This window comes from Aspergillus campestris (assembly GCF_002847485.1).
Source record: "Aspergillus campestris IBT 28561 chromosome Unknown P168scaffold_9, whole genome shotgun sequence".
NCBI classification, from domain to species: domain Eukaryota; kingdom Fungi; phylum Ascomycota; class Eurotiomycetes; order Eurotiales; family Aspergillaceae; genus Aspergillus; species Aspergillus campestris.
In genome coordinates this window covers 270,746-293,624 of record NW_020194344.1, presented here as the reverse complement: position 1 = coordinate 293,624, position 22,879 = coordinate 270,746, and the positions used below count along the sequence as shown (strand labels likewise).

Below are 22,879 nucleotides of genomic sequence, written 5' to 3'. Positions count from 1 at the left end.
GACTCCTGAAATCTGGCAGTGGAAGTAAGGATCGGCCGTCAGTTTCATGGGAGGAAAACGGGAAGCGGGGCCTTTTTACCCTAGTATTTATATTACCATATATTACCACATTGTTGTTTGTACGTTGCTCTATCTCATTAATGGAAAGAAGTAACGGAAGGCCGGAGATGGTATTTAATACAATCCCATACCGGGAAGTATCATGCAACCACATCCATCGATCCAAAATCAAAATCTCCCCAGACAAAAAGTCAAATCAATTCAACCGGTGAATAACAGGATAACTCGGCCTCTTTGCAGGGATGAAATTCCAGCTGGAGAATTACGAGAAAACACTCCCACACTGATCAGCAATACCCACGTCAAGTTTTAAAAGCACCAGCAGGAAGGATTCCGAGGCGTTGCTCAACCTAACGCTCTGATCCCAATCACCCATGGAACAAAACTTAATGGACAGTGGCGATGGTGCCTGATTCTCCAGGTTTCAGACCCCCGTTGTGGTGGAAAAGATGATGTATCCTGACTTGTTCCATGGTTTGGCGTCGACTAACCTCGCCTCATTCCACGGAGGGGGTTCCAGTTTCAACTAACTCCCGAACACTTGGTCTCGGGACCTTCAATCTGACCAAGTGTTCGAACGCAAGCCCGTGGGAAAATGCCATGCAGAATCCCGTTTGTCGATAGTCTGCCTCCCCTTCCCACTTAGGATACATTAGAATCCTCCACTCCCTCGCCCATGGCAAGGTCTAGAACAAAAGTCCTCGGAACATATCGTGTCCCCTCCACCACACTCTCACTCTTGACTGGTTCTCCCGTCCGGACTAACGAGCCATGATTGTCGTGCATGTCCTCTTCGATGCCCCCCTCTTCCCTCCCCTCCCGACGGCGCGCATCCAAACTTTCCCAACGGTTATCCCATTCCAGCGCCCCACAGACGGCACTAACCCCTCTGGTCCCACCGATCCCGGCTCAATAATAAAATTGTGGTGCTGGGCTAGCTGCGTCAACTAAGATTACGACGGGCGTGCCGTCGGACGCCTTGGCTTTTTACGGACTCCGGCCAAGGCTGACGGTCTCTCTCTCCTCTCCAGTTTACTGACTTTCTCACCAGGGACGGTGAAACAACCCTGAAACCCTTCGCTTAACCTCTCGCAACGGTCGTAGTCAAGCCAAACCGGCCTGGTCCCCGACGGATGGATGCCGGGGGACATGGTTCGCGTCGAGGTCCGTGTGTCACCTGAATGATTCTGACGCCTGAATCAGTGGCCCTCTGCCGACTGAGTCTGGCATCTGATGGTGGCCTGGCCGAACAGACTCTGTCCGGTGGACTTGGCCCTGCTCCTCAACCCGAGACCTCTCATCCGACTTGTCAAAAGAGGCGCTCCCGCCTGCATTCTGATCCCTCATACTAGCAAACCCTACCCGCTTCAATCGGACCGCGTTCGTATGTGTCCTCCCCCAGTCTGCCAAATGCAATACACAGATCCGCAATGTGACGTGACACGGCTCTGTGCGAGTCAGGAGTAACCTTAATATCGACGCCCCGTACTCCCTATCGAGCATCCATGCAATGCAACCTAGCCTCAAACCCGACGCCCTCGAGCGTGGCTCTTCCCATTCGCCATACGCCATACGCCCAGCAGCCTATCTGCACATGTCCGCCCGCATCGTCAGCTATACAGGGGACGGACGATAGATAGATTAACTTGATAGTATTCTTCCCCCACACGCTCTCCGATGGGAAGGATTCCGGAACAACCATCTAATCTCGTCCGTCGGCGTGTGGCTCGTGACGATCTGAGGGCCAGATTGTGGCTTGCGTGAGACGTCACATTGCATTAATCGCTCGGTCGCCACCATCGGGTTTTGCTCTTACGACCAACGTGGCCTCCCCTATCTTCCTACCGAGTCAGGGACGGCCTTATCCGGACCTTGAGTATGAGGATTCGTAGGTTCCATTCGTAGGTTCGTCGGGTTATTATGGTATGGTTCGCCCCTTGCAGGTCGATCGGATGTGACTGGGGAAATCGGGAGTTCTCCGAGTGACAAATGCTGGGGTTGTGGCTTGATGTATTGTGTGGCGGAGGCGATATCTGGATTTGTCAAGTCGTCATTCCAAATCATGGGATTCAATGTCGAGGGTGACGACCACTGCGCCAAATACCGAAGAATCGGGGTTTGGTCGGCTTGATATGACTGATGTCAACAGAAGTTGATTATTGATGGTTCATATGAGCATGGTGGGGTCAGCTCCAGTAGGTTATACGGGTCCTGGCCTGAATTCCTATCTCTATCCAAGCAGTTGTATACGAAGGGTGCTGCGTATGATAGATTTCTGTGAGGTTACACTGATGTCGGCGTATGAATGACTGCTAAACATGTAGCTCTGGGTTGTGTGGCATATTCATAGGTAGCATACTCGTAGCTCTGCTACAGCTCGAATTGATAGCCTTTGAAAGATTTCTTCTTCGGACGATACTCTCTATTATTCGTCTTCAGACTATACACTATCGTTTGCACAATCACTGTCTGATAAAGATCAAGTATAATTCTTGCTAACCTACCTCTATCCACCATACTACACAATTTTCTGACTGAATCAGCTGGATTCAACCAGCATGAAAGCTACACATAACTCCAAATGGGGTATCTAACATTCCACTTCAACCAGACACCTAAGGTATCTAGATATCTAGAACCAGCAAAAGACAGCCACATCTACCACCATTAAAACCAGGTCCAACACCACCAACCCACACTCTCTATACAACGCCTACAACCCAGATCCCACGTCCCAAATTAACGGCCTGTCAAACAAAAGCCCCATAATCCATCAGCCCAAAACAAAAAGCGGGTCGGCTCGGCTTGATGGCCTGATCCTTCCTGACGATTTAGTTAATCCGTAGGGCGGCGGCCTAGGGCGTCGTTAATAGCCGGGTTGAATCCACCATCGGCTGTCCGATCGAATCTCGATCTGATTTGATTGATTTTTGGGCCCTGTATGGACCCTGACAGACATCTGAGAAGGCTGAGATGGACTTGGGGGTTGAGACCGTTGGTCGGTTTCAGGACCCACTGTGTTTGGGGTTGATTGGGGATGAGGGTACTAGATTGGGAGGATGGATGAATTTGAAGGACTTGGTTGTGGGTTAGGGTTGGGTTGGTTGGGTATTCAAAAGGGTGCTTTGACTCTTGTGTTGGGGTGATACCTGAGTATCTCCTCTGTAGTCTGGGTCTGGTATGGAGTAGATCGAGTGTTATCCAGATAAAGATGAAGATAGAGATAGATAAACAAATCAAACAAACTAAACAGACCAGATAAACCAAACAAACAGCACATATTTGACTGGTTTGCATCATCTACACCGGCTGCCCCCAAACAGGAAAGCAACTGCTTACCTCAGCCCGGCCAGCCAGCCGGAAAATCCCAACATTATTCGTTCACTCGTTGAATGGGAAAATTCCCCAGAGGTTATCAGCGACTTCTCATCTCTCCCATCTCCCCTACACCCTCCCCTTCCTCCCATTCCCCCTCCTATCTTTTCCTTGAACAGACATCTTCATCATGCTGTTCCGTGCTGCCTGGGCCCGTCAGGCCGCACCTCTGCGCCGTCAGGCCTTTGCTCCCCTTGCCCGTCGTTCCGTCACCACCGACGCGGCCTCGTCGCATGCTGAGAATATCCCGCAGGTTTGTTGGCCTTAGGCCCTTCTCTTCCCTCCCTCCCCGATCATGATGAAGGATTGAAAGACTGACGCGCCGTGTCGCGTGTATAGGAGGAAGACAAGCCCTTCACCGTTCAACTCTCCGATGAGAGCTTCGAGACCTACGAGATCGACCCGCCTCCGTACACCATGGAGGTCACCAAGAAGGAGCTGAAGCAGATGTACTACGACATGGTCACCATCCGGTATGCTACCCTCGTCTTGCAACAACACACACTAGCTGTCTCCAATTCGTCCATGCTAATGGTGTGAACCAGCCGTATGGAGATGGCCTCCGACCGTCTATACAAGGAGAAGAAGATCAGAGGTTTCTGCCATCTGTCGACCGGTCAGGAAGCCGTCGCCGCCGGTATCGAGCACGCCCTTACCCGCGACGACAAGATCATCACCGCCTACCGATGCCACGGTTTCGCCCTCATGCGCGGTGGTACCGTCCGCTCCATCATCGGAGAGCTGCTCGGTCGCCGTGAGGGTATCGCCTACGGCAAGGGTGGCTCCATGCACATGTTCGCCCCCAACTTCTACGGTGGCAACGGTATCGTCGGTGCCCAGGTGCCCGTCGGTGCTGGTCTGGCTTTCGCCCAGCAGTACAACGAGGATAAGACGGCTTCCGTGATCCTGTACGGTGACGGTGCCGCCAACCAGGGTCAGGTCTTTGAGGCTTTCAACATGGCTAAGCTGTGGAAGCTGCCTGCCCTGTTCGGTTGCGAGAGTATGTTTCTCTCTTTCTCTATTTTCTACTGATCGAAACTAATACCATACAGACAACAAGTACGGTATGGGTACCTCCGCCGCTCGTTCCTCCGCCTTGACCGAGTACTACAAGCGTGGCCAATACATCCCCGGTATCAAGGTCAACGCCATGGACGTCCTGGCCACCAAGGCCGCCGTCAAGTACGGCAAGGAGTGGGCCGTGGCGGGCAACGGCCCCCTCGTCTTCGAGTACGTCACCTACCGCTACGGCGGCCACTCCATGTCCGACCCGGGCACGACCTACCGCAGCCGCGAGGAGATCCAGCGCATGCGCAGCACCAACGACCCCATCGCGGGCCTCAAGCAGAAGATCCTCGACTGGAACGTCCTGTCCGAGGACGAGCTCAAGGGCCTGGACAAGGAGGCCCGCGCCTTCGTCGACGAGGAGGTCGCCATCGCCGAGGCCATGGCCGTGCCCGATGCCACCCCTCGCATTCTCTACGAGGACATCTACGTCCGCGGCAGCGAGCCCCGCTGGATGCGGGGTCGTACCGTCGACGAGACCTTCTACTATTAGATTGGGGGACACCAACAAAAAACGAAAAGCCAAAATAATAGAATGGGGGGATCAAAAGGGGTCAAATGGGAGCACATGATATAAAGGAGATATAATCAGATTGGCCGGTTCCTGTGCACTTACTTACCTACCTACCTTACCTACCTTGCTCTCTACGATATGTTTACTATGTAATTTAGCCGTTGAATTTATTATATTGCATTGATTTTTTTCTATTTGCAGTACTTTATTTACTCTATTTTCACGAATGGAAGAACCATCTCCTCTTCAAGATATAGACATACATCCAGATCCATCTGACAGATCCACGCAAATTCAAACATAAGATAAGGCGAAGTAAAGACTGCAAAGGTGCGTACCTAAGTAAGTGAGTAGCTAAATATCAAGTTAATGTACCAAGCTAGGAAGAACAGTACAGAGCTAGAACTGTATAAGACTGGCTGATGTTGACAAGCCTCCCGTATCTGTTACTATGTTTATATATTGATTGGATCCATCTGTCTGAGTATCACAGATGAAAATGCATCGATGGAGTATAGAGCATACATAGGGTACGTGTCGAGGATGGATGGATCTATATATATAATGGATTACCACGGTAGTATGGATCAAGATATCCCGGATATAAAACATAAATATGGTGAACAGGACCTATGTACCTGCACTAAGTATATACGGAGAGCAGGAATATACAATCCAGTGTGATTGATATATTGATATACAAAGTAGACAAATCCCCTCAATTCTCAGAAAATAAACCGTATTATATATATATAAATAATCAAGATATAAAAACACCGCAATCAGGGTATCACAAAAGAACCTCAAACAAATCATCAACATCAGTAATATCAACCGCCCAAAAACCACCATAACAACAATGTTTAATAAAACGGATATAAAAAAGAAGAAGAAAAAGAAGTATAAGAATCATCAAGCAGGCTCCTGCCTCAGCATCTCCAGAATCATATCCTGCGTCCGCTGCACAGCGTCCAACTTCTCCTCCAGCGCCGCGCGATCTTTCTCCAGCTCGCGGTGTATTTCCTCGCGCATTTCTAGTCGGAGTTCGTTTTTGAGTTGTGTTATTGCTGCTGTGGAGAGACTGCCAGTGGATTTGGTTTTGTTGGTGTTGGTATTGGTATTAGTATTGATATTATGGCTGTCAAGTTGGGCGCTGGGACGAGGGGAGAGGTTTTCTCGCGAGGAGGACGGTGTTGATGAAATCGAGGCGGCGGAGGAGGCGGAGGATGGTGGTAACTGTAATGGTAGTGGTACTGGTAGCTGTGGGGCGCGGGACGCATCTGTCGGGGTCGTGCTGGCTGCTGCGTCGAGGTGCTTGTTTAGTTTCCCTAGCGTCTCGAGCATGGCGGACATGACGCCCGCGTCCATGGACGGTGTCTGTGCTGTCGGGGTGTGGTGCATGGGCGTCGCGGGCGAGTTCCCCTGGAACATGGTATCGAAGCCTGGGGGGAGGCGCACGGCCGTCGGCGTGGAAATAGGCGCAGGCGCAGGTACAGGCGTAGTCGTAGACGTGAACCCGTTCTGCTGGTTTTGACTACCGCTGACATCCACTGCAGTTGGTGGTGGTGCTGCTGCTGGCGCTGTGCTCGAGGGAGACTCCCCGCTCCCCCCTACCGGTAGCGACGGCACCGGCGCCGGCGCCGGCGGAGGCTTCCACCCCCCATCGCAAGACATTGTCGAGATGACATCCCAAGGCGACGACGCCTCCCAGTACTTGCGCTTCCGCGGGCGACGCATATCGCGCTTCTCAATGCGGCGGGCCTCGGCCTCCTCCCAGCGCTGCCAGGTAGGGATCCAAGCGTCGACAGCGACGCGCCAGCGCGGATTGGCACTATCGAGTGGTGGCTCGCGCTGCTGGCGCGACTCCTCGAGGAACTTCTGGCGCTGCTTGGTGACGATCTCGACCTTGCGGCGCACGCTGTGCCACGAGTATGGGTGGCCCTGGTCGCGGGTGAATTCCTCCGTCACTGTCATCCACCATTTGCACAGGCTGCTGCGGTGGCCGAAGTCTGCAGCGTGGCGGTTGCAGATGTCGAAGAGGGATACTTCTTCTAGGGTGGTGAGGCGCTTGCCGTGTCGGCGGTTGCTGTTCGGGTGGGGATGCGTGTTGTTGGTGGTGTTGTTGTGGGTGTTTGCCGCGGCGGTGCTGCTCGACTCGGCTCGTCCTATCCCGCTTTCGTCCGGCTCGTCGTCCACGATCATGACTGCGTCGTCGTCGGGTGCGTCCGTGTCTGTGCGGCCTCGTCGTCCTCCACTGTTGATTCCCTCGCGATTATCACCCGTACGGGCGAATCCAGACGCCCGCGTGGCGGCCCCATCCACCGACCGCTCGCTGTCCGAGCTATCTAAGCTGTCGATGCGCGGCTGGGGACGCGACTCGATGACGACCGAGACAGGCGGCATCTCGTGATTAGAGCGCGGACGCGATAGCGACATAGGGCGGAACGGAGAAGCGGTGGACCCGGGGGTAGGGGACGAGCCCGTTGCGGAACCCTGGTTCATATGGAGACCGGCGAGGGGTCCTTGTGTAGAGGAGCGCGACGTCATGGACGGCCGCCATTGCATCGACGACATCTGGTGGGAGGTGTGCGCGGGTGAGGAGGTGGAGGCGGAGGCGGGAGACTGGAGTCGGCCGGTCGCGGAGGGCGGCGGGGGGAGGGTGGTATTCCAGGGATACATGGACGGAGGGGATCTGGAGAGACCCTCCAGATGAGAAGAGAGGAGAGGTGGAGTGATGGAGGTAACAGAGTGGGAAAGAAGGAGGGAAAGAGAGGTTCACGATCGCGGTCTGGAGTTGAGTGGCCGGAATGGACCGGCGGTTGTATTCCTCGGTATTGGTATTTTTGTAGATACCATCTCGATACAGCGATACCATCTTATTCTATCCATATTATACTACTCTAGACTACTCTAGACTACTCTATACTGAAGACTATACCAGCAAGAATGCTGGTGATGCATGAGACATCCAATGTACATTGATATGGTATACAATACAGCGTGGGTCTAGGATTAGACAGTCAGAGCGCCAGATCATCCGATCGTCGCAGATGCTCGAAAAGAAAAAGAAAAGACAGATAAAATCAAACAGAAACCCAGACAGCCCAGTTATACATGCACCTGCAGATCCAAGTCTACAGAGAGAGAAATAAAGAAAATATCAACCCATCCACTCGAAAGAAACTACCGTCGGCGCAGATACCACGCAAACGCACCCGTACCCACCACTTCGCCGAACGGCGACGGCACTTCAGACGCGCCGGGACGCGCGACAGGATGGCGCAGGTAAACCGCCGCACAGATGCTGTGGTTGACCTCGAGGTAGCGCGGCACGAAGGCGAAGGCGCTCATGAAATCGCGCGGCTGCCACGGCGTGCCGTACGGCTTGCTGTGATCGATGGGGTTGTCGCGCATCTGCACCATCGCGCGCTTGAGCACGTCGAACTCCTCGTCGGACAGCTCCGACGTGTCGGGCTCCTGCTCCGGATTCTCGGCCGCCTGTCGGAAGGCTTCGGTCAGGGCCTCGCCGGGTTGGGCCTCGTCGGCGGCGGCGGCACCCTGAGGCGCACCGGGCTGCTTCTGGGCGTCGGATGCCTCGGACTTGGGTGACCGGGCCTCCTTACCTTCCTTGCGGTCGCCCTTCTTCTTCTCGGCGCGCTTGGCCTTGAGCAGCTGGGTCAGCTCGGCGAACTGCGACTCGAGGTTGTCAGTGAGCACGGTGCTCGAGGCCGAGCGCGACAGCACTCGACGCACGGCCTTCTGGAAGCCGCGCAGCTCCTGCTTGCGCTTGGCGGGCAGGACATCCTGGCCGGTGGACATGATGCCCTTCGCCTGGGCCATCAGCCCCTTCAAGACCTTCCGGGGGTCTTCCTTGGGCTGGTCCTTGGCCTCAGCCTCCGCGGGCTCCTTGGACTCCTCCGCCGCGGCGCTGTCTTCCTCCTTGGCCTCGGCCTCGGTGGCTTCCTCTCCTTCCGACTTCTTCTTGCGCAGGGCACGGCCTTCCCGTCGTTCGGACTTGTTCTTGGGGGCGCCGGTGGCAAACATGACGCGTTCGGGGTCGACCTGGAAGAGGTCTCCGGGGTTCAAAAGGTAACCGGGGTATCTCATCTACAAAATTAGCCCATGTCCACACACACACCCATATAGAAAGGGAGAAAAAGAGAGGAATACCTTCTGCCCATTAACGGTAACCGCCCCATGAATCACAAACTGACGAGCCTGGCGGGTACTGCTCGCAAAGAGGGCCCGAAAAACAGCAACATCCAGCCGCCGCTCCAACGGAGCAAACGTCATCTGCGAAAAGGGAATATACTGCTTCGCCTGCTGGACGCTCAGCTCCGCCCGGCTGATCTTGTTCCCCAGGCCGGAGCCACGGCCAGCAGCGGCCCCCGCGCCGTCGTCCTTGGCCAGGTTGTAGGGATCCATGGGGATGACGCTGCGGATGCGGGAGGAGAACATGCGCTGCCACTGGCTCTCGCGGACCTGTTCGCCATGGTAGGCGCGGGCGATGCTCTTGGCTTTGAATTTCTGCTGGAAGTGGGTGCGGAAGGAGGTTTGGGGGGTGCGCATCCGCGTCAGGTTAAATAGGTTGTATTTGCTCCATGATTGTCGGATTTTCTGGGGTGGATGGCCTGTCAGTGGTTGTCGCTCCTGGAGAATGGAAGGGATGGGGAGATGTGGTCTGACATACCGGATTGGTCAATGTGGTCGTCGCCCGGTTCCTCATGGTGGCGGAGTAGACGTGGGCAGGGAATAATTGAACGTGTCTGGTTCTTCCTGCTCGGGTCGAAGTGAAGCTGCTGCTGGCCTGGTATCTCCGGCGCCAAAACTTCACGGTCACGTGTAGCATTAATCATCAGGAACAGACACCTGATCACCCAGGCACCGACACTTTTCGTCAGGCCACCATCGACTCTCCCCTGATTGGCTGATTTTACTCTCGCTTACCACTAGCGCCAGCTGACTCACCCACCATCCCCTATAAATACTCTGCTCCCCCCTCCACCCTTTACTCTCTTTTCTTCTTTCTTTCTTCATACTTACCTTGTTTGGGTGGCTGCGATCAAGAAGGCGGTCCACCACAGTCTGGTCCCTGCATTGCACAGCGCGGCGGAACAGTCTGTTCAACGGCCTGCGGGTCATTGACAGGCGCATTCTTTGGCACCTTTCCTTTGTGGAATATCTTATCTTTTCATCAGTCTTTGAGCTATATGCTTGAGGGTGGAGAAGAGATTGTAATCTGTAGCTTGTAATACCACTATTAGATCCATTGTATTATGGGATAGACTTGTTTATATTTTTATGTGTATAAATAACCTCGATTGCTTTCATGTATTACTATAGTCGTTACTCGTATCGTCGTATGTGTCATACTATAAGCCATGTGCACTCCACCCCGCCGACCTATTCCTCCCGTCGCGAACTGGAAAATGCCTCCTGCAACGCCTCCGCTTCCTGCGGATTGACCGCGTCGTCCAAGATCGCATGCGCCATCTCCACCGTCTCGTCGTCGATTCCCTCTTCCAGCACCAACCCTTCACTAAAAGCCAGTCGCGTCAACGCGACCAAAAACTTCTGCTTCCCCCCCGCCAGACGCCCGAGCTTGGACGGCAGGTCCACCTGGTCTGGGTGTCGCCGCAGCACCCCGTACACCAGCCGCATCAGCCCGTTGACTAGGATCGCGTGCAGCGCCCGCTCCGGCGGAAACCGGTAGAGCGCGTCCAGCTCGTCGTGCATCGCCCGGATGGCCCGCGCCAACACCGTCGGGTGCGCCGCGATCGCTCCGCTGCCGTGCCGGCTGCTCGGTGCCGTCGCGTTGAAGGCGATCGCTTGAAGCAGCGATAGCGCCTCTAGCCGCAGCTGGCATACCGCCGCCGCCGGGTAGGGCGCGGCGCCCTCGTCCGGCTGCGGCGTCTCGCTCAGCAGGTTGGCCACCCGGTCGATCACGTAGTTCTCGTTGGCGCGCTGGTCCGCCTCGGTGTCGAGTAGGGACCCGAACGCGTCGGCGCGCACGCTGGTCGCCAGTAAGCTTAGCGTCAGGATCAGGTCGTGGAGCGGCTGCGCGCAGTTCAGCATCATGAGCACAAAGTCGTAGCGCATGCACCGCCAGAACCGTTCGAGGTCCGCCGCGACGTGGAGGCGCGAGCAGGCGATCTGGTGGAGAAGCGCCAGCGCTGCCGTCGCGTCGACCCGCGGCTCGAGCTGCGACGCGGGCGTGCGTCGGATTTGCCCCGAGCTCTGCCGCGACTGCGGCGAGTGCCGGAACCGCGGCACTCCGTTGACGTCGCCCGAGTCTTGTAGCACGGGCACTAGGAGCTCGATTAGCCCCGAACCGGGTGTCCGGGCGTCCAGCGCGAGCACCTCCCGCGTGACGGCGAGGAAGATGGGCACCGGGGCGAAGTACTTCTCTGCCAACGCCTGCGCCCACAGCGCGATCACCGCCTCAGCGTAGTCCATCAGGTAGCTGCCCCGATTGCGGGTGGCCGTCTCCTCCAGCAGCCGGGTGGACAGGGTTCGCTGGGGCGCCGACGGGAAGGCTAGCCGACCCAGCACCTCGAGGTCGCTTTGTTCGTTCGGGTACGTTCGATGGTTGAGGAGGCGTTTCACTACCCGTGCGTGGGCGTCGTCGTCCACGGCCCGGGCCGGTCCGTCCGCCACCGCGTCCCCCATCTCCATCTCCATCTCCATCTCCATCTCTTCCTCGTCCGACGGATCAGGATCGGGATCGTCCGGCGCGAGAGGCTCGGCGGTCTGGGGCGCGACGGGGGCGTCCAAGGGCAGGCCGGCCTGACGGTCCGGGCTCAGCTGCCGTCTCCGTTTCCCGCGGGCCGTGGTGGTGTAATGTTTGAACGGGGTGGGTTTGGTAGGTGAGACGGCCAAGATCTCCTCGTCGTCGAACCCGTCGCGAAAGGGGAGGACCCTGGTCTTCTTGGGCGTCTCGGGGGCGGGGGTCTCCTCGGGGCGGCCCTTGGGCTTGCGGGCGTGGATGCGCATGGACTCCTCGGCCAGGTCCTGCTTCAAGAAGGCATTCTCCGTAGCGAGCATCTTGCCTTCAACCCGCGCCGCCTCGACCTCGCCGCGATGGCGACCGATCTCCTCGGCCAGCTGCTTCCGTAGGGCTACCAGTTGCCGCTCGTAATTGTCACTCAACTTGGCCTGGTTGGAGCGGATGATGGCGATTTCACCATTTTTGGTGGCGGCCGTGGTTTTGGCGGCGGTCAGTTCATCAACCAATTCTTTATAGCGTGCATTTTCCTGCGCCAACTGCCGGGAAACAAACATTAGTCCCACGTCCGGACCACGCCGTCTACTACCGGGAGCGGAAAGGGGAGTCCACTACCTTTTCCATAAGCAGGTTGTAGTCGTGCTGGAGTTGAGCGCCATGGGGGGAGAAGTCTCCTTCGACCTCCATATACTCCGCGGGGTGGTCTCGGATCGGCGCTTGGTCCGCGTCATGCACTTCGAACGCATGGGGCACGGGGAGATCTTGTTGCTCCGGGTGGGTGAAAGTCTCGTCCAGGACGATGGCTGAGCCATCGTCGAAGACCTCCGCATCCAACTCGCCGACATCTAAGGCCCCGTAATCACCGGTCAGACCGGTGTGCAGGCGCGGGGGCGGTGGGAGGGTCGTCGGATCGTGGGAGGGGATGCGCTGGTCGAGGGGAGCGGATTGGTCATCTTCGGTCATTTCCATGCGAAACGAAGGCACCTTCAAGCCCGAGGGCGCGGTTGGTTGCGACCATTGAGTGGCTCGAACGGCATTCTCCTCCAACTGTAGGAGGGTGCCGGGAGGCAGGTCGTCGAAACCATCGTCGGAGAAGAAATCCTCATCGTTGTCATCCATGCCCACGGGTGTTGTTGATCGCCATGGGGATTCAACAAAGGGAGAGAGAGAGAAGCGGTTCAAGAAGAGAAGGAGAAAGAAGAATATTATGAGAGGTAGGAGAGAGAAGAAGAGAAGAGAGAGAAATGAAGATGAAGCTGAAGATGAGGAGAGGACAAACAGGATAAACAGGACAAACAGGCAAACAGATGACAGCATAAATAGTCAGCAGTCAGCTGATCTGCACAAGATGCATTATGCTCATCCTGAAGCCTCATTCTTCACGATAATTGATCATCTCATTCATTCAAATAGATTATTCAGTTAGAATAAATTAGAGAATTATCTCTATAATAATGTATGAATATCAGATAATCAATATAAATATTGTTGGCATAGAAAGGCTGATTCCCAGCCCAACTGCACACCCAAATCCTTCGCCGATCTTTCTCTCAACCACTTCTCTCTCTCTCTCTCTCTCTCTCTCTCTCTTCTCCTTCTTTTCTTCTTCTTCTTCTCTCCGACTTCTCCCCCGGATTTCTTCCATCCTCCTTTTCTCTCTCCTCTTCACTCCTTCTTCTCCTGCATCTCCCATCGCATCTTCTTCCTTCTGCTCTCTCCCCTTTCCCTCATCTCTCTCCCTATCCTCTTCCCTCTCCTCCCTCCCCTTCTCTCCCCTCTTCCCCGCGTACTTGATTTCCCCCCATCTTTCACCATCGCCAATTGCGCACAACGTCATCTCCCCTCCCCCTCACCTCTCCTTCCCCACCTCTCTGGTCCCTCTTTTAATCCCTTCTCATACTCCCTAATACTCCTTGATCATGTCCAAGTCTCGCCGGAACGTCCGGTTCCAGCATCGCGGCTCCATCGGCTCCGATACTCGCCGGCCTAGTATCTCCGATACCAGTGATGCCGCCTCGGATCCTGGCAGTGTTTCCAAGAATGGCCCGGTCGATACTCCGGCGACCATCCCGGAGGAGGTGAGTGCCTGACTACCCCATAGCGACCCCCGGTCTCCATCCATGCAGAGGACTGACAACTTCTCCGATAGAAACCCCAACAGTCCGACTACGAGAAGAAGAAGGCAACCTTCATCACCCGCACGATATGGACCTTCGTCATGATCGCCCTCTTCTTCATCGCCATGTTCTCCGGCCATATATACGTCATCGGGATCGTCTCCGCCGTCCAGATCGTTTCCTTCAAGGAGGTCATCGCCATCGCCAACGTCCCCAGTCGCGAGAAGAACCTCCGCTTCACCAAGTCGCTGAACTGGTACTTCCTCGCCACGACCATGTACTTCCTCTACGGCGAGAGCGTCATCTACTACTTCAAGCATGTCCTGCTGGTCGATAAGGTGCTCCTGCCCCTGGCCACCCACCACCGCTTCATCAGCTTCATGCTCTACGTCATGGGTAGGTCTATCTTCTCCCCGGAACATCAAACTTGAGAATGCTAATGCTGACCCTTTAGGCTTCGTCTTCTTCGTGGCCTCCCTGCAGAAGGGTCACTACCGCTTCCAGTTCACCCAGTGGGCCTGGACGCACATGGCCCTCTACCTGATCGTCGTCCAAGCCCACTTCGTCATGAACAACATCCTCGAGGGCATGATCTGGTTCTTCCTGCCCGCCTCCCTGGTCATTACCAACGACATCTTCGCCTACGTCTGCGGCATCACCTTCGGCCGCACCCAGCTCATCAAGTTGTCCCCCAAGAAGACCGTCGAGGGCTTCCTCGGCGCCTGGATCTGCACCATCGGCTTCGGCTACTTCATGACCAACATCCTCATGCGCTACAAGTACTTCATCTGCCCCGTCAATGACCTGGGCTCCAACGTCCTGACCGGCCTGGAATGCACCCCCAACCCGGCCTTTGTGCCCCAGCCCTACTCGCTCCCCGAGTGGACTGGCCTGGACAAGACCCTGTACATCGAGCCCATGCAGTTCCACATCCTCGTCTTCGCCTCGTTCGCCTCGCTCATCGCCCCCTTTGGCGGCTTCTTCGCCTCCGGACTCAAGCGGACCTTCAAGATCAAGGACTTTGGCGAGTCCATCCCCGGCCACGGCGGCATCACCGATCGCATGGATTGCCAGTTCATCATGGGCTTCTTCGCCTACATGTACTACCACAGCTTCATCGCCGTCTACAAGGCCAGCGTCGGCGACATCATCGAGACCGCCATCAACGGTCTCACCGTCGAGGAGCAGCTCGAGGTGGTCCGGGGGTTGGGCAAGTACCTATACAACCAGGGCACCGTGTCGGAATCGGTACGTCTACTCTATGATTTCCCCCCTAACATAACTTTACACTAACTCTGCCAGATCATGGATTGCCTCACCACCGAGCTCAAACGGCGATGAGCGACCACCACCTGATCATGACCGCCCTCTCCATCTCCCGTTCTTCTCTATCTCGCTAGACGGCGCCCGCTCTGCCGTTTATCCTGTTTGATGTCACTTTGTTTTCTATATTTACTTTATTTATTTATTCTTCTCTGCAGCGTCTCTTCAACATGACATGGACTCTACTTATTATCGAACTTCAACCTCTCCAACCTTTTCTTCTTCCCGGACGCTGTCGCTCGTCTGCGCGTGCTGGTATGTGTTATTTTTGGGTTATACCGTTGGGTCAGGTCAGATCATGCGAACAAAACTAGATGGATGCATGGATGCATGGAGTGGAATGGACCGCTTCTTAATCGGGGATGGATTTAAACGGTCGCCGCCTTGTGTGATGTGATTGTAGCTATGTGGATAGAGTGGTAGTGGTAGTGGTATTGAGTAGATGTGTGTAAAATCAACCACTTAGGATAAATGTATGAGTCCGTTTTGTATGTTCATGTCTATCAGTTTGGATGATTGTGAGACCAACGGGTCTATATTCAGTATCGCTCCCACTCTCGTCCGTCCATCCTCTACTATCTATCCTTCGGTCATATGGTGGTCCCACCATCTATCTATCCGTCCATTTCCATATCCAAAACAGGTTGGATGGATAAATAATCTGTGAATCGCCTCATATCTGTGAGAGCAGTAGATGGCATGGGCCCTGGCCTTTCGCTCTTTTCAGGCGGGTGGATTGACTGGCCTCTGGGGCTGTTCAGGGTACTGTCGGGGGGTTCGGTGAGGTCAGTGTCTTTCTTCCTTCCTTCCTTCCTTTCTTTCCGTCCTTCCATCATTCATCGTTCATCCATTCATGTATGCATCATACGTCCATACATGTATGGATGCATAGATGATGGAGACAAATGATACAGATAGACGACAGAGTACACCGAAGATCAAGACCAACAGAATCAAGATAGATCAATCAATCATCAACTCTATACTCCTCCATCTCAACCTTGAAAAACTCCGCAACGCGCGCCCTCTCCGCCCCCGCACACTCCGGATCCAACATGAACCGCACCGCACCGTCACGACCCTTCTCGTTCGCCCGGGGTCGCTCCCCGTTGGCGGTTACGGGCGTCAGTGGGTGCAGGGGTCGTGTAAGGCCTCCGTTTTGGACGGTGCTGCCGTTGGGCTCTTGTTGCTGCTGCTGTTGCTCTCGGGAGTGAGCGTCGTCGACCCAGTGCGTGTAGCGTGGGAGTCGTTGGGATTCGGCTTCTTTGTTGAGGGGGATGCGGACGGTGAGGAAGCGGTCGGCGGGGAAGTGGGGGCCGAGTGTTGTTGAGGCGCGGTTGTGGGTGTAGAGTTCGAGGAGGTCGAATAGGGTTTCTATTTGATATCAGCTTACTGCATACTTTACACGGGAGATAAGATAGGGAGGATGCGTGTGTTAATGGGAGGGGGGGGCGCACCCATGACTTCTTCACGACTCGTCCGCCACGCATGGTAGTCTCGCCCCTGCTCTACAGCGTCGATGCGCTCGTCCAGCAAGCGCCCGGCTAGTTCGAGACAGGCAAACGCCATCGTCGACGATGTCTGCTTGATCGGCGCAAACGTGCGGTACAGGTCCTGGGAGATGCGGTAGGCAGTGCTGGAGACAGCGGACTGCGCGGTGAGGCCGTACTTGCGGGCCAGTTTGATCAGCGTCTTTTGGGGATGACGCGTGCGGAAGTCGAACCCGGAGGCTTCGAGCATGAGTCTTTCCAGGCCGATGATGCCTCGGGAGGGCATTTCGAATATCTGGCGGTATTAGTACAGAAATGGACAGAGGTTATTATGAAAAGAAAAACAAAAAAACATACCGGGTTGTCTGCAGACAAGTGCTCGGAAGGAGGCACTTTAAGATTGTACGCGGCGCAGACAATATCGCGGGACTTTTTTAAAGTGTCCTCGATTTTGCACGCGGTGAATAGGGCGGCAGCAGCAGCGTCCTAGACAAGATCCGTCAGTGATGAATACTTGACAGCGCACAGTTGGCAAAGTACCGTGTAGCTATACTCGTTATCTGGGTGAACGAGGCGAAACTTATGATAGTACACCACGGCGGTGTCAAACGTCCGGATGGGACTGGGTTTGTCAGCACTGGTCAAAACATCGTGTGACTGGCACTTACAGATAGAGCACCCGACGAACGTTGTCAATCCAAGTGACACCCTGAAGGCGCAACGCCTCCTCGCGCAGGGGATTCACCCCCATGGCGGCAATACATCGCTGGATGGTCTGTTCGAAGATGTATGGTTTTGCTAGCTGGATGAAGGAGGGGTGAATTGGGGGCAGGTCGGGCAGGACGGACTCTGCGGGCGAAGGAAGTCTCGCGTCGCCTTTCATATCTGGGGTCATGGTGGTTACCAGGATAGAGATTAGAGAAGAGAGAATGGGAGAGGATGATGGGATGATGGAGATGGAGGATACCGAGATGCGGATTTGATTGGCGAGGGAGGACGGGTCACGTGGGCGGGAGTATCAATTTATTCGATATCATTCTCCACTCTATAGATTTATATTTAACCATATATATTTCTATAGAAGGGAGATATATATATATAAATCATATTCAGACGGAAAGAATGTACAAATAAAACGGGGCGGGTCTATTAGTGTCAATACGCGTGGACACAAAGCTAACATTGATCCGCCATCTACTGAGTTATATATAGCAGCATCAATAGAATCACATTATCAAGATATCGTATGATAGAATCTATGAACAGAAGTTATGAGACAGTGTTCATTATGAAGATATGATTCCACCATCAACACTCCATCTTGTCTATCTCATCACTATCTCCAAACCTGAATATCCAGACATCTAGCCAGCATAGCCAGCTACCATAACTATATAAATCAACCCGACCCATACTTCTTAATGAGCTTCTGCATAATCGCCATAGCTCCAGATCGATACCCAGCCCCAAAGATAGCATGGTGATTGAGATGGTGGTACCTAACCAGTCAGTCAGTAAATCTCACCAAAAATCCAACAACAAAAGAAAAGAAGAAGGAAGACATACAACTCATATAGCCTCACCCGATCCTCATACTCCCCCACGGGCTCCGTCCTCGGCACCACCCGATGATACTCCTCAAAGAACCCACTCCCAAACCCGCCAAACATCCTCATAATCCCCAACTCGAACTCACTATGCGCGTAGCAAGCCGACGGATCATACACCACATCTCCCCCTCCACCAGCATCCCCATCCGCATCCCCAGATCCACTTCCACCAACAATAACCCCCCAGTCCGCATTCCCACTCCACAAATCCCCATGCACAACAACAGGTTCCACCCCGGCTTCACCACCTAAATGCCCATCCCCCAACAAAGCAGGCACTACCACCCTAGCAGTCCGCTCAACCATACCCCTTAACTCCTTATCTCCCCTCCCATTGCGTTCCTCAGAAATACCCAACACACTCATCAGGCGCTCCTCGGCGTAGAACTCAGCCCATGAGTCGTGGAAGGTATTCCCCTGCCTTGTATCCCCACAGAACGTAGGCACGGGAAACCCAAATCGACGGCGTCCGGTGCTTGGATCGGGGCTAGCAGGTGTAGAATGGAGCTTTCCCAGCCTGTGCGCGAGGGACCTCTCCCCTTTTCCTTTCCCTGCTCTTCCACCACCGAGCTCAAGAAACTCCGTCACTAGGAAAAATGTCTTCCCGCCCTCATCAAGCGCACCCCACGCAATCCCCCGCGGACAGAACCCCGGCACAGCGTTGGCAATGGCGTTCAGGGACTCGTATTCCCCGCGGAACATTTCCTGGGCTGCGGTGCCGTTGGAGGAGGTTTTGACGAAGTAGCGGCGTTCTTCTTCTTGGTCGGGATTGCTTGGGGATGGGATGAGCGCGCGGATTGTCCCTGTGCTGGTGAAGCCGGAGCCGAGGTTGGCTGTTGAGAGGGTTGCTTTTGTGTTCTTTGGGAGGGAGAGGGATTGGAGGATGGGGGGTGGGAGGGGGACATCTTCTTGCTTGTATATCTTTGATCTTTCTTGGAGATGGATATTATATAGAGAGAGTAGTTGTATGTGTGTGAATGATATGTAGGTGTCGTATTGAGAGAGTGAAGTGTGAAGTTGAGATGTGAGGGGAGAAGACTGGTATCCCTCGATGACGTCATATTAATTAAATATAGCTATGGTCGATAAGATAAGATAGAGTAGAATATTATACCTATCTACACCATCTATATCAGTCTGGCCATACGTCCAGCATCTGCATTAATTTGCTCCCCCCACCCCAACTATGACACCATAGATTTCACCAAATGCTGTGCCGTTTTAGTCCGTTCCCGCACGTCCAGATCCGGATCATCCTCCAAGCTAGCCAACCGGTCCATTACGCCCATCGATCGCAGCGTCGATGCCCGCTCGCGACACCCGTCCCGGTCGCTCGCATCGTCCTCGTATGTCAGGTTGATCACCACCCACACGCAGTTGATCCGCACGTCGCGGTGGTTGTGGTTGAAGTACCCTACCAGGTGGCGTAGTAGGTCGCGGTGTGAGACTAGGAGCTGGCGGTGCCAGGGGAGTCCTGCTGCGAGGTGGATGATCACGTATGTCACTGATACTAGGATCTCTGTGGGGACCTGTAGTGCCCGTTGTGGCGGTGCGGCTGTGTCCCGCCGGGGTGGAAGTGCGATTGCTCGCGGCCGGAGCTTGTCTGTTAGCGCGTCTAGTAGCACCTCCTGCCCGATCTCTCGGAATAGGTGGTCGATCATTTCCGATGCTCCCGGCCCGCAGATGAGATTGCGGATGAGGTCGAAGGTTTGCTCTTGCACTGCGATGTCATCCTGCCGCGCCTGCGTCGACTGGTCGAGGTCGCCGTGTAGCGCTAGTCGGCGCCGTCGCGTCGCGTCCGGCAGGAACATATCGAGGCTCATCTTCGACGGCGGCATCGTGTCCGCCATTTTTAGATCGTCGTCCCGTTCTGGCGACGGGTCCACCGGGTTCAGCAGATTCACTTGCTCCCCCGCCGAGTTGGCGCGGCTCATCCCTGTCCCCGCCCCGTTGTCCCCCTCCTCGTCTATCCCGCGCTGGGCCAGCGCTGCCGTCGGGTCCTGCGTGATGATGTGTTTGATCCACCCGGATCCCAGGCTCTCGACGATCTTGATCTTCACGTCGTTGGTCGAGTTGCAGGCTACGTGCTTCAACGCCCAGAGGGATTCGATGCGGAGTTTCGTGTTGGTGGAGTGTGCATGCTCGCATAAGACGGGAAGAATTTCCGCCGAGATGATGGCCTGTATTGTTAGCAGTCTTTCTCTTCATATATCAGTTGTTCCCCCGTTCGTATCTGATTTCTGCCGTGTGTCCAACACAAGACGACGGGAAAGGGGAAAGGAAAAGGGAAAGGAAAGAAAGAGCTCACTTCTTTCATCGGGCTGAAATCCAGTGCCAGATTACAGATCACAGACGTGGCCGCGATCTGCACATCGATGTCCGGATGTCGGATGAGGACGAACAGCGGCGGTGCCACACCCGCGTCGATCAGACTCGTGCGTAAGACACTAACAGACCGGGTGAGCATGCGCGCCGCGCCACAGGCGGCCAGGAGCGTCGGCGTCGGGTTGCCGTCGACGGCGGTGTTCTTCGGGTTGGCGGTATCCGCCGGCGGATCGCGGGGACACGGCTTGAGCGAGTCGATGATGTACGGCACCACACCATTCTCGCACACGGCCTTGCGATATTCGTCCTTGAAGGGGACCAGCGCCGCCAGGGCCTTGAGGATGTTCTCCCGGTATCGCATCACGTGGCAATGCCGCGGGGCGAACCCCCGGGCTCCCAGGCGACAGTCGGGCGGGTGGGTTTCGGTCTCGTCGTCATCGCCGCCGTCGCTGCCGTCGGCGGACCACATGGGCTGGGCGTTCTCGTGTAGCGGGTTGTAGGTCTCCTTCAGCAGCTGCGACAGCCGCTTGATCGCCCCGCCTTCGACGGCGTGCTTCTGCAGTTCCTGATCGTCGATCACCAAGGTGGCCAGCACCGCGGGCGCCTCCTCGCGCAGGCGGTCCACCGGGGGGATCAGCCCTCCGTCCGGGCAGCCCTCCGCGTCGCCCAGGACCGCGTAGTCCTTGTCGAGCATGCGGAGCAGGATGGGGATCACCAGGTAGCAGAGCATGGCGACCCGATGCTTCCGGGTCAGGCTCAGCCGGAACAGCACGGTGACCAAGCGCGCGGCCATCAGGCGGGCCATGCCCCCCTCGGCGCGAACCACGTAGAGGAGCCAGGGGATGACCGCGTTCTCCTCGTCATCGGCGGTGCCGGGATGGTCGAGGAGGGCAAAGGGCGAGGGGAACGAGTGGCTGTGGCGGCGATGGCTCGCCTGCGGGCCCAGCGGGGGGAAATTGGCGACGCTGACGGAGGGTTTCCCCGCGGACAGGGGCACGGGAGGCAGGAAGTACTCGAGCGGGTTGGCGCCGGTCTGCCGCGGCACGGCGGACCCGGATAGGTAGGTCGAGCCCCAGGGCCCGCGTTTGACGTCGGCGGGGGCAAATTCGGGCACCTGCTTGGGGAACACCGTCCGGATCCCCGGCGACGAGAGGAAATGTTCGGCGCGCCACTTGGAGTGCTCGACGATGACGGTGACGGCGCGTAGGATGGGGGCCAACCGGGCGGACGGCGGCGCGGGGGCGGCAGGGCCCCAGGGCCCCCGGGGCCTGCACATGGGCTTCGGCGCCGGGCAGCACGAAGCCCTGGGCGACGATGAAGGAGGCCAGCTTCACGGCGAGGGCATCCAACACCCCGCAATCAGCCAGAATGGCCTTGTGGGCCTCCTCCGTGCAGAGCTTCCCCACCAGGGCGGCCGCCAGGTCGATGGCGGCCACGTCATGGTGGGAGGCATAATCCTGGGCGATGATCCGGGACAGGGCTCCGACATGGTCGGTGGAGAAGAGGAGGTCGGCTAACCGGGTATCTTTGCGGCCTTGCTGCTGACTCTGCAGGGGGAGACGATCGGCGACGTTGTTCAAGGTGCGGAGGATGGGGAGGACGAAGAAGCGGGGGCAATCGGGCGCCGACAAGAAGGTGAGAAGGATGGATAGCGTGCCACTGGCGAATATGGGAGCGAGGAAGGCGGCACCTCCTTGACCACAACCCGTGTCAGTCACCGGCTATTTTTACCAAATTGTAGGCGTGTGTATGGAGAAGGGAAGGGATACCTTGTGCTAAGCTACCCAGAATGATAATCGCCTGTAGACATGCTTTGTCGGCGTCCGTGGTGGGCGAGGGGGGATCACGGGAGGCCGCTCCGTTACGCTCGGACGCCGCGGTCTTCCCGGGGGAGGACTGTCGCGTGGAGAGGACCTGCGCTAAGATGGGCAAGATGCCCCACCGAATCCACGCCTCTTTCCGCTGTTCATGACCAATGGTCTCATTCTTCAACGAGCGCAGCGCCGCCGCCTGAGATGATAGCGAGTCCGGGTTCTGCAGCTGGAGAAGGATGGGTGGAGTGGCCGCCCGAGTCATGGTCCGTCCGACAGATCACCACCTCCCGCGGGGAGGGCCAGATAGTCAATGTCCGATCACGCCTGATTTCTTTCCCTTTCGCTGTTCGTCCCCCCCGGTATATTGATCGGGTTGACTATGGATGAAGAGATCGATATAAGATATAAGAGAGGACGAAGGCGGAGGTGACGGGGAAGGGAGATCGGTGGTTCGACGGGGCT

General features: G+C 55.9%; 8 protein-coding genes across 8 annotated transcripts; 2 read left to right on the top strand and 6 right to left on the bottom strand.

Moving 5' to 3' along the window:
• Nucleotides 1-3,467: 3,467 nt before the first annotated feature.
• P168DRAFT_255927 (pyruvate dehydrogenase (acetyl-transferring) subunit E1 alpha) lies at nt 3,468-5,197 on the top strand. The gene is made up of 4 exons (XM_024834493.1): nt 3,468-3,688; nt 3,775-3,908; nt 3,981-4,435; nt 4,488-5,197. Exons 1-4 carry the CDS (start codon nt 3,566-3,568, stop codon nt 4,991-4,993), a joined length of 1,218 nt encoding a protein of 405 aa, XP_024691078.1. The 5' UTR covers nt 3,468-3,565; the 3' UTR covers nt 4,994-5,197.
• Nucleotides 5,198-5,771: 574 nt separating this feature from the next.
• P168DRAFT_291621 (uncharacterized protein) lies at nt 5,772-6,693 on the bottom strand. Its single transcript, XM_024837444.1, has one exon. The coding sequence runs from the start codon at nt 6,686-6,688 to the stop codon at nt 5,927-5,929; it is 762 nt and encodes a 253-aa protein (XP_024691077.1). The 5' UTR covers nt 6,689-6,693; the 3' UTR covers nt 5,772-5,926.
• Nucleotides 6,694-7,975: 1,282 nt separating this feature from the next.
• On the bottom strand, nt 7,976-9,791 carry P168DRAFT_255926 (mitochondrial 37S ribosomal protein uS4m). The gene is made up of 3 exons (XM_024834492.1): nt 9,705-9,791; nt 9,185-9,631; nt 7,976-9,121 (listed from the first exon to the last, which is right to left on the bottom strand). The coding sequence occupies exons 1-3, from the start codon at nt 9,738-9,740 to the stop codon at nt 8,198-8,200; spliced, it is 1,407 nt and encodes a 468-aa protein (XP_024691076.1). The 5' UTR covers nt 9,741-9,791; the 3' UTR covers nt 7,976-8,197.
• Nucleotides 9,792-10,301: 510 nt separating this feature from the next.
• P168DRAFT_184769 (putative DNA repair protein Rad26) lies at nt 10,302-12,575 on the bottom strand. The gene has a single exon (XM_024832968.1). It carries the CDS (start codon nt 12,293-12,295, stop codon nt 10,418-10,420), a length of 1,878 nt encoding a protein of 625 aa, XP_024691075.1. The 5' UTR covers nt 12,296-12,575; the 3' UTR covers nt 10,302-10,417.
• A 797-nt stretch (nt 12,576-13,372) lies between these two features.
• Nucleotides 13,373-15,655, top strand: cds1 (phosphatidate cytidylyltransferase). Its single transcript, XM_024834491.1, has 4 exons — nt 13,373-13,816; nt 13,888-14,251; nt 14,310-15,103; nt 15,158-15,655. Exons 1-4 carry the CDS (start codon nt 13,658-13,660, stop codon nt 15,194-15,196), a joined length of 1,356 nt encoding a protein of 451 aa, XP_024691074.1. The 5' UTR covers nt 13,373-13,657; the 3' UTR covers nt 15,197-15,655.
• A 490-nt stretch (nt 15,656-16,145) lies between these two features.
• P168DRAFT_239774 (putative cyclin) lies at nt 16,146-17,563 on the bottom strand (the record flags this gene model as incomplete). The annotated part of the gene is made up of 5 exons (XM_024833683.1): nt 16,146-16,552; nt 16,636-16,963; nt 17,026-17,154; nt 17,209-17,290; nt 17,337-17,563. The coding sequence occupies 5 exons, from the start codon at nt 17,561-17,563 to the stop codon at nt 16,146-16,148; spliced, it is 1,173 nt and encodes a 390-aa protein (XP_024691073.1).
• A 504-nt stretch (nt 17,564-18,067) lies between these two features.
• Nucleotides 18,068-19,178, bottom strand: P168DRAFT_240012 (putative fructosamine-3-kinase; the record flags this gene model as incomplete). Its single annotated transcript, XM_024833692.1, has 2 exons — nt 18,068-18,167; nt 18,235-19,178. Coding segments are annotated over 2 exons (1,044 nt in total), but the record flags the coding sequence as incomplete, so codon positions are not given.
• A 284-nt stretch (nt 19,179-19,462) lies between these two features.
• On the bottom strand, nt 19,463-22,679 carry P168DRAFT_298255 (armadillo repeat protein; the record flags this gene model as incomplete). The annotated part of the gene is made up of 4 exons (XM_024838250.1): nt 19,463-20,458; nt 20,587-21,783; nt 21,824-22,296; nt 22,373-22,679. 4 exons carry the CDS (start codon nt 22,677-22,679, stop codon nt 19,463-19,465), a joined length of 2,973 nt encoding a protein of 990 aa, XP_024691071.1.
• Between the last annotated feature and the right edge of the window lie 200 nt (nt 22,680-22,879).